This window comes from Dermacentor albipictus, chromosome 8, assembly GCF_038994185.2.
Source record: "Dermacentor albipictus isolate Rhodes 1998 colony chromosome 8, USDA_Dalb.pri_finalv2, whole genome shotgun sequence".
Lineage (NCBI taxonomy): Eukaryota > Metazoa > Arthropoda > Arachnida > Ixodida > Ixodidae > Dermacentor > Dermacentor albipictus.
Genome location: NC_091828.1, coordinates 83,080,883 through 83,091,551, shown reverse-complemented (window position 1 = coordinate 83,091,551; position 10,669 = coordinate 83,080,883). Strand labels below are relative to the sequence as shown.

The 10,669-nt window shown below is 48.0% G+C and overlaps 1 protein-coding gene across 1 annotated transcript in view; it reads right to left on the bottom strand.

The window, feature by feature from the left end:
* Positions 1-741: 741 nt before the first annotated feature.
* The window catches only part of LOC135898624 (protein Tob1-like), a 31,701-nt gene continuing 21,773 nt past the window's right edge, over positions 742-10,669 (bottom strand). The window contains exon 4 of the mRNA XM_065427673.1: positions 742-7,563. Coding sequence (XP_065283745.1) covers positions 6,730-7,563 — 834 coding nt within the window. The 3' untranslated portion in view covers positions 742-6,729. The remainder of the gene's footprint in view (positions 7,564-10,669) is intronic.

The following is a 10,669-nucleotide window of genomic DNA, read 5'->3' as shown; positions in this document are numbered from 1 at the left end:
TTGGTCTCTTTTGCGTTTTCTAGTCTTCCTTCTTACACTCAGCCGATAGCGTTACAAAAATAACGGTGCATTGAGTCTAAAACTCCCGAATGTGACATCTCGTTTTCATGTCTCTTTAGAGAGCCACTACATATGAACATTAAATTAGGTTGGGATATAACATTTCGCTTCTTCAGCGGCAAAACGGCCGCCTGTACCATTACAGGGTGTTCGCTAGCCGGATAAAACGGCAAGAATGATAGACGGGTGGCGACGACTCCCTGAAGTTCCCACACCAGCGCGCCATGACGTCATAAATTCTGACAGCGTGTACGATCGGGCCTACTCAATCGTTTACCGGTCAAGAAAGAATACATTGCATTCTAAAAGAACCATTCACTCAACATAGCAAGTTCTGAGAGCTTCTCCTGTACCGAAACGGCCTAAGTAAGCATAAGTGTCTTGAAATCTGTGACGTCACACTGAGGTGTCGATGTTTAAATTTCGACGCAAAAATGAATAAGAGTAAGTTTGACCTGCATTTTCTGCAGTGATATTCAATACGTTTTCTTGCCAAATGACGGAAAAGAGAGTGTCTTATGAACGCTTTTTTTAGTTCGACTTCATTCAGTGTGCTTCTGATTCTCTCTTTATCAGGGCACTATCTCTGTGCTTCCAGAATACATGCTTCCAATTTTGGCGGTGAAAGCTCCCGGAGCTATTCGAGCTCCGTGCCACGCCACCAAAAACACCAGAGACACGTTTGTGACGCTTTTGTCCAACATTTATTAAAAACTTATTAAAATGTAACAAGATGTGAAGAAACAGTGCAGACAATGTGTGGCTGCCTCATCTGCAGACGAACGCGACGGACGCGTCGTCTGCACTAAGTCAAAGTACAAAAGATAAAAGGGACTTCCTGTTGTATTATATGCATCTTTTTTTTTTCTCCTTTGGAATCTTAGGACGTGGATATCACTGCGCTTCCTTCCATATCACACACTCATCTCTTCCACCCTTTCTCCTTTCTTTCATTTTGCGCAAAGCCCAAAGAGGCGGCGCCGAGAAGACGACGAGAAACGCAGGACATGAAAGTGAAACAGACGTCAAGACAGCTAACAGACGATAAGCCGGAATGGCTCGTGCGAAATTTTTAAATAACTGTAAGTCCTCTGTAAGGACCTTTACAACACGGGCTGTCGTATTTTGCGACGTACATAAGCATCGACCATATGTCTTTAGTCTGTTGCTTCGCATAGATCTGTTCGGCAGGAGTGTGGCCAGCACGTTCGTAAATTTCCAGGAGCTTCCAATAAACGGCCAGGCTGATGTACAACCGTTTCCTTTGTTCGTGTTCCCATTTCGTCTTGGCACCGCCTCGTACCACTGCGCTCTGCGCTAAATGAATGCCTTCCAACGCACAGCCAGGTCACCAGCACTTTCATTGCAACAGGAGGACCTCGCTTCGTAGCGCCACCTACTCCACTCCACGCGCAACAACAGGAACTGCTGCAGCAACAACAACGGAACCGCCGCAAACACAACCACACCGACCCGACCCGACCCACTCGACGCTCAGCCCCTACGGTATAACGGTCCCAGCTCGCTCTTAAGCCTAGCTTTATCCACTGACGTACGAAAATAGCTTCCAGGACACGACGCCTCCCTTTCTTCAAAGAAACGGCAAAGCCTCGAAAAAGAAAAACATTGCCGGCATACCCGCGCTTAAAGAACGCCAGAGCTTGTCGCCGTCTGCCAGCAGTGACGTCGTCTGCCAACTTTCCGACGCTGTCGTCTGCTGCCAGCCGCGGTGATTTGGCGGGGCAGTTCGCGCGGACGGGCAGCCGTGTGGCGGTTATATCGGATTCTGCAGGAAGGTCTTAGGACTATTTGTGATCGGAGCTCTTGAATCGCACCAGTTGCAAAACTCTCTATGTATACTGCGTTTTCCGACACGCGGCGCAATGTTTTTCGTTCACAATTTGGACATATATACAAGCCTTCGCACCCCTAATAGTTGACATACGGACCTCAAACAGTCAACAATATGTTGAGTTCTGGTGCGAGTGGCTTGTTTTGTTTTCGCTCACAAATCGCGCGTACGTATGCGAGTTCATTTCTTCCTGGTAGGCTGTCGCGATATTTTTTCTCCCCACGCAGACAAAGTCATCGTCCTTCTTAAATCAATTTGTTCTATCTCTTTTTCTCGGCTGAGGCTTGGCCTCGAGTATCATATTTTACCCCTTACGGCATGAACTTTGGCCACATGGTATCCCCATCCTTGTCGTCCCAAATACCATGAATGTTATTCTGTCAAATTCTGCTGTATTGGTGTTCTGCGCATATCGCAAGAATCATAGCTGCCTCGTGAGCCAGTCAGAGCTGGGAAGATGGTGACAGCGGTCCAAAGTAGGCACTCCAGGTAACCACCTGAGGCTGGATTATCGAAAGCGGAGTTCAACGACTTGTGCGACCAAGGAGTTCCGATTTTTTTTTTTATTCCTTCCCCTCGTTCCTTCTTACCGCGTCAAGGATTTCTTTGGGAGTTCGCGGGTCTGTTGTTGAGTCCGTCGTGTTACGATGGAGCGTAGATAGATATAGTATATATATATATGTAATATATGCATGTACATATTTACGGACCCAGAAGCAAAATTGTTAGGGGGGCGGGGGTGCAGAGGGCGCACCCCCACGCTTATTGCGCCGCACACAAAATAGATTCTCTCCTTTTGCCGTCCATCTCACTGCCCCCTTCACTGCACGCTCCTTCCGGTGTCTCGCTCCTTCCTTCCCGCCTCGACGTTAAAACATTCCCTCGCGGGCAGCTCACCTCCTACGATGCGCGCGCAGCGCCATGCCTACCGAAATCCAACCTTTGTACTGACGCTCCCTCTGCCCGAAAAATGCAGCGGACCCGAACGAACTAAAAAACGACAACCTAAGAAACTCTTATACTCTCGTAGATATAAAAAATATGACGATTACAACGACGAAGCTTGACGACAACGATGGTATACGCTACGTGCAATGCCACCCGGTTTGCTGCAAAGCGCGTCTGGCAAAAAAATAGTAATAATCAAGTACCGGAACCCGTCGTCTGCAGAAAACTAAAAGGGGCCTCGAAAGATGCCGTCTGCACGCACTGCTGTTTAAGCGCAGTCCTACTTCGCGTTAGGCGTAAGGCCACTTGCCGTTTATTTATCGCAATCCGATTATCAATATTGAAATACACTCGTTCTCTTTTCTTTTTTTTTGCAAATATAAAGTATTACACTCATCAACGGTTCCACACAGAAAGCAACGCCCATTGCGTTTTCTCGAGCGGTTGCAGACGATGTTCAGTATTACGGCCACCCTCGTCGGCTCTGAGGAACAGCCACTGTCGTCTGCAACTGCTAACGTGCAACAATGTGGCTCTCTCGCAGACGAAGCCAACGCAATTTTCTGTGGGCCACACTTGTGCTACTTGGGCCACGCAATGAGTATATAGCCTGCCCGCTGTAACTAACGCGGCCTGAGTAACGAACGCACCCTACAGCGCCCCCAGTGGCAATGCGTGTATAGAGAAGTACATACAACCCGGTCATCACGCGGTCATTCTGTATCAAACACACCGACACACCTCGTAGTAGAAAAAACATGTACAGAAAAAACGACATGGAAAAAGGCAAGTCAGAAAGGTTGTCCACAATATATATCTAAAATTAAAAAAAGGGGGAAATGGGAAACCAGGCAACTGCAATGCGGCTAATTATTCGAGAGAAACAGAGTCTGGGCACTACGTCACTTCCGCTGAGTACCCTGGCGTGCCATTGGCTGCAAGGGTGAGAACTCGCATGACAGGTCGCTGCAACGTAATGACACCGCCGGCTCTGCCGGGACTAAGCGGAGTGGCGTCACGGCAGTAATGAACTAGTCGTAACTTTGCACTCGACTAGACCTCAACTTCACAACGCGTCGCCTTCATCAGCTCTGTCCTCCGAGATGGAGTGAAGTCATAACGCCACCTTCAGTCATTTGATTTGCTAGCTTATAGATTTGGTGACGTGATGGAAGCGACTGCCAGAAAAAGCGTTGAACGAAACCACTATGGCGTAATGTGCCTCGTCACACCATACGTCAACAGTTCACTGCACCAGATGCGACGTCACAGTCACCTCAGAGGCAGTGCATGACGTCAGAAATGACATGCTCAGACTCTGTCCCCGTCGTATGGTGCTGGTGCCGATCGCTATTTTACCATATAAAAGAAACAGGATCACTGGCTCACTTCTCAAAACGTCAAGCCACCGGAATAATTGAACGATAGAGTGGTTTTCCGCAGATGACTAGGCCTTCTTGGCTCGCTAGTCTAAATGGGTGCTAATCTCGATTGCCTCTTTTTTTTTTTTCGTCATGTAACAATTATAGCCGAACACCTCTCTGCAATGTTGCGTCGCAGAAAAATAGCTACACCGAAGAGGTTCAAAGCTCTAAAGCGGTTGACGGTTAGCACATTATTATGCGAGCTTCTGCAAGGACGAATGTCGCAGACGACAGGAAAACCCGGTCGTCGGCGTGAATATAGAAAGCGACCGTCTGCTTGCATCCCTGAGGCCAAGTGCATGTTTGTTTCTTATCGTCTGCTCGCTACAATGGCCTTGGTTGCAGCAACTGCATAACAATGCGAATGTGACTTTCACGATATTCGCCCTCCCCCCCAACACTACCCCTAACCACGAGATGAGCACCCAACAACACTGCGAGCCGACCACGGCAATAGTAGTGCACACTGGCGAAACTGGCACCATCTGCTTCCAGACATCCTTTCATCGGCAGTCATACATTCATCGCCAAACTGGAGCCTAATTTATTACACTTTTAAATACATGTTTTTATTCACATTTTGGGGCTCTTTTTCTCTTTCTCATGTGGCTTCTTTTTGTTGCTAAAACAGTCCCGCTCTGACAATGCCGTGACAAACGTCTATGCTAGCAGATGGCACTTGTTCCTGTGTACCGCATAAGAACCTCCAGACGCCCAAAATGTCAACAGTTATGTTCCAACATCAATAGCAACTACGGTTTTCTAAACGTTACGTCTGGAAAACATATGCGTCGTCAAAAATAGACATTTTTTTTTCTTGGTCTTTCTGTTAACGAATATATATATTTCAGGCGCTATGGATTGGCCTTGCAACGGAAGTTTGTGCGATGTGTCTAATACAATAGCGAAGGTGTACACTTACAGCAAGAAATTACGTTACGCAAGAAAGCGTTTGTGTTTCTTTTAGCTACTCTGAGATGCATGCGTTAACGGAGAGGACACCCATGATTCTTATAACGGTGATCATCATGCTCCTCTTCACAGTTTTCATAACAGTAACCACACCATGTTTTTTTCGTGCGTATCCAATACCATGAACTGAAACAATACCGGAAGAAAAAAATCTCTTCTCTACGGGACTAAGCTAGCGATGGTTGTGTGATAAACGCTCAAATTGCACGGTATATATTTTTGTCGCTTTATGCACCCTTTCTTTCCTGCGAAAACAAAGTTTTGGCAGCCGTAGAAGCTAAGGCCTGCAATTCAGTTCTGTAGCAACTCCGCCCATGCGACTTTCTTTAACGCACAGTATGCGCAGATCCCATCGCCATTTTTAATACTACGGGCAGAATTCAGGCCAGGACTGACACATCTGCTCTACAACAGAGCTACAACCTGACATATCGAACAGATCAGATCCGTCTATTTTGTACAATGTTCCTTCTCAGGACACTCAGGATAGGACTGTTCCTTGTTCTTTCTTTGTGACCTCTTCAACGTGTGATGAAGCGAGAGCGATTCAATAATGGCAAACTCCATCGTTTTCATGAAAACGCCGTTACATTGTCGGCTCCGTCAAACCAGCTGGCCACAGTGCAACATGCGAATTATGTCCTTCCCATTAAAAAGAAATAAAGGAATCCTATAGGAAAAGGACTGTCCTTTGTCGCAGCTCCACCGTGACTTTTTCCAGTGTAAACAGGCAACTCCACATTTTGAGCCACCAATATATACGCTGCTGTTCTCAAATATTAATCTCGCTTCAAAAGCCTAAACTTTAGTCCAGTAAAACGCTCTTCTTGATGCAGCGTTATGCAACCGGTGAAGACATGTTTTGTACGATGTCCTTTTCATCTTTGTCTACGAAGAAGCGACCGTTTTTGCTCTTTTTCACTCTTAGATGACAGAAATGGCTGGGAACTCATAATCCGGGAGCAACCACTTAGTACCGTGTTTGACTTCATCCGCAACTGTCCTTTAAAAACATCCACTCTGATTGAGCGGAAGCTTAGTAGACCTGCAACCATCTAGGATTACGAAATTACTTGAAACGATAGTTAAACACGAAACGGTCTGCTGCCCCCGGATTAAGGAGTCACCAAAAATCTATGCAGTCTTATCGAGTGTTGCAGTTAGGCCTCCGACCTGGTGACACAGCGAGCCAACCTAAATACCCCAATCCCCAGGCAAGCGCAACTTCCTCCCCCTTCTCCAGGGCGTCTAGAGGTCCTGCTCATCTTTGCTCCGTCTTCCGCGTTTCGTCTACCCCTGTCACGATCACATCCAAAAAAGAACCAGTGTCGCCGCAGTTTCGGCCTCCGCCAACCCCCTCGGTTGACCAGGCGGCAGCCCGCCTTTTCTTTTTCTCAAACGCGAGATGTGGGCCCCGCTACAAAATAACGAAACAACACAAAAAAAAGAAAACACGAGTGGCGGCTTCTCCGACTAGTTTGCCAACAGCAGATGCTGTTGGAGCGCAGCTCCCAGTTCGGCGGCCGCCCCGGACACGGCCGGGTGGTGGTGGTGGTGCGGATGGTGGTGGTGGTGGTGATGTCCCTGAAGCGAGCCACCAGCCGCCGCCGCCGCCGCCAAGAACGGAGACGCCGCGGCCGCAAACCGCGACGCGGTCGTGGGAGGCGGCGGGCAAGACGCGGCTGCGGCGGCCGCAGCCACCTGCGAAGCCACGACGGCAGCGGCCGCATCGCCGAACGCATCGACGGGGAGGGCGGCGGCCGCTGCTGCCGCCGCCGCCGTTCCGTACAAGTCGTGCGGCGACAGAGGGTTGCCGGCCGACGGCGGCGGCACCGCCGCTGCCCGGGCGACGTGTTGCTGCTGCTGCTGCTGTTGCTGCTGCTGCTGTTGTTGCTGATGTTGTTGCTGCTGTTCCCGCCGCAGGCTCAGCTCGGTGGGCGAGAGCCTCTGGGCACGCTTGGAGCTTGTCTTGAGCTTGGTCGAGCCGAACTTTGTCTGCGCGAAGCTGGCCGTGGTGAAGGTGAGAGAGCGCGTGCCCGTACCGTTGACGACTGGTGCGCCGGGGCCCGGGACGCCGTTGGCGCAGGGACCCGCGGCGGCGGCGGCCACGGCTGCGACGGCGGCCAGCGCGGGGGCCGAGGCGGCCGACTGGGCGGCGGCCGAGCCCGGCGACAGGGGCGTCATGCTGACGCCGGGACCCAGGCCGAGGCCGGCCAGCTGAGCGACCAGCGCTTCGTCGGCAGAGCCGGGGCTCGTCGAGCAGCAGCGCGACTCGGAGGCCGACGTCTGAGGGCCGCCCAGAAGCACCTGGACGAAGAATGTGTAGACAACGAAGCGTTTGCGAAGCGATTCTCGAAGACCGTTTTGACGCGAGAGCAATGCAAGCTAAAGCGCAAATTGATGGGAGTGGCGAGTTGCAGAGGAATGGAAATGTGCACATTAAGATGCGTAACAAGATTTTATGATCTAACAAAAAAAACTTGCATATTCTGGCAACACAACAGAGAAGTAACTAGAGGTCGTGAAGAAAGGGCTTTATTCGAGTGTGTGCTTGAACATGACGATGATTATGGCGATGGTGATGAGATGGTGATGATTGAGAGGTTGGGGAGGGCCATAAGGTGACGCGTGCAAGGCATTTGTCCAGTGCCAACATTCTGACATGTCCATTTGTCAATGACCTAGTTTCTTCAGGAAGAGTGTCACTCCATTCCTTGGGCTTATATCAGTGCCAAGAGGCAACTGCTGGCAAGTAGTCTGATCAGTGTCTGGATACGCAAGGCGCCATGCGTTACAGAGTGAATAACAGCATACCTTTTCGAAGACTAACTGCAGGCGCGTATTGCTTGCTATTTGCTCCGTTCTTTGCGTAATTAATAGTGCTAACGAGGGCCGTTGTTCTCCTGACAAGAGTAAGAGAACGTCTTATATAAATTCGAAATGGCTGCCGGCTTCATTTTTTTTTTATTTGTACCCGACTCTCAACCAGGTCTGTCGGCCTGCCAACTCTCATTAGGTTTATGCAAGACAAGATGGCATATATTCGTCTACACTGAGCAAAATAAAACATACCTTTGTCTCTTGAATCAACTTTGTGTACGCACTTTCAGATGCTGTGAGTACACGTGTCGACCTGCACTGTTTCTTTTCTTACCTGAGGCGCGGCTATTCCGACCACCGTCAAATTCCATCATATCATCGATTTCGCTTTTTTTTTCAGATACGATTGACTGTTTCTAAAACGGCTACGCTTTCTCTGCTTCGCTCATAACGTAAATACGACAAAATTCGACAATCTGACAGAATTTGTTTGCCCAGAATAGTGACCCCAAAAACCAATTAAGAAAAGCTTGTACTTGTTCAAGGAGGGGGCGCGCTTCATGTGTCAAACAGTATATACCAATGTTGTTGCTACAGTTGAAGCTGGCACTGAGATTCATTTGACGAAACTACTGCACTGGCCCTCTTTCAGGACCTCCACCCGAATCTTCGACTGCCATTGCGCTTGAGTAGGACTGTTGTGGACAGACTGACACAAAGCAAAAGAAGTCCTAGACTTATAGTTTACGAATGGTAGCTTTTCCTTCGCAATAATGTATCTGGGTATGTGAAAAAATATGTACTCGTCTATCTCTAACACCTGCCGTCGAGGATGTTCAGAGGGCTATCAGCAGCGTTCTAAGTGCCATGACAAGTGCCTCAATCATCCAATAAATTGATTGGAAATAGTGCTGTTTACTAGTGCAAAGACAGGACAAGCACATCTGCAACAGAGTTCTCTCCTTTTTCTATTCGGCTGTTCCGCATTTGCGCTGGAATTTCAACCTCAGTGCCATAAACCTCCAGGTCATTGGAACTTAGACTGCAGGGAAAAGTCCGGCATGCCTCACAACCCATTTCCCGCTGCTGTTCTCTATGTGCCCCACGCCTGCAGACACGATCCTTTTTCAACGTGACCGTCAAATTGGAGGATACCGAGAAATAAAGGCAGCGGCCTTTTCCAGAGCTAAGCTGATAACACGTAATAGAACGCGTCGACCAAAGTGTGAAAAGACTATGTCACGTGAACACCTCAATGCACACTGTAGTCGAAAGATCGACGCAACCTCGCCTGGTTAGGGTGAAGCTCAGTATCAGTGTATGCGGTTCATACTGACAGACACGGGTTATGGGATGAACAGGAAAGAGGAACGAAACATTTGAGCACGACATTGTATCAAACATTTGATTATTCAAACCATAATACATGCGTTTGCCAGCTCAAAGCAAGTTAACCTACCTGCACTGTAGAACCCTGGGATGGACTCAGGCATAAATAAGAGATGGTGTAATGGTCGCTTCCTTATACAAAATGGCTGTGTAGAGTTCTGGAAACGCCAACATATTCAATGCATCATTGGCTAGATTATCTGTTATTTGTGTTGCACCGGCATTCATTATTCGGAGTTGTTTGAAGATGTCAGTGACACGCTCACCTGTGTAGGTACTGTCATGCCATGTAGGGAAGAGACGTGCGTATGGCACAATGCACGGTGTTACCACTTCATTTTGTTATCATGACTGGCTACATTCTTTTACTCCTCCTTCAACGTAACCCTCAACCAGATGGATTTCGTACAACCCAAGCTCTGCACGCATTGCAGCCACGAAAACTTCCTATACGTCCCTCGGCTTCGCCACTTCATCGCAAGCCGCCTTCCTACAGGGGGTGACCACCTAAGTACGCAGTGGCAAACACAGTGCTGTCCAGCTCAGAGAGAATTTATATGGATGCTCAAGCCAGATACAACCACTTATGTCCGTTACGTCATCGCAGTAGGAAACCTTTTCTTTCATACTATCGACGCGTCTCTGGAAAACTACACGAAGGTTTTGGAGCGCGGTGGCACAAAGGGCAAGATAAATAATTAAGATTAATAATTTATAATAATAAGAATAATAATAAAGATTAATTAAGATTAATATTAAGCCTTACTTTGCTCGAACTAATAAATTTAAATACAGCTTTTTCCCACGTACCGTTGAATTCTGGAACTTAATTCCCGGAACAATTAGGTCACTGCCATTAGACGATTTCCTGTTAAAAGTTAACCACACTTGATTTTATGTATTTTCTTGTTCTTATAGTGTATTTACTCATACTCGTTTTTGTACTTATTCTCAGTGTTGCTGCTATTTTGAGTTTCATTTGTGTCATCTGCCTTATTTCTTGTGAATTTTTAATGTTATTGTTTACTTGGTTTCTTGTATGACTTTTATTTTGTCTAACCCATCCCTGCGATAGCCCCGTATAGGGGCTGCAGTATGTACAAACAAACAAACAAACAAACAAATAAATGCAGTTTTTGTGGGCCGACCTTGTACCCAAATGCTGAGATTGACCACCGAGTACAGGTTTCCGCCATGTATTCTG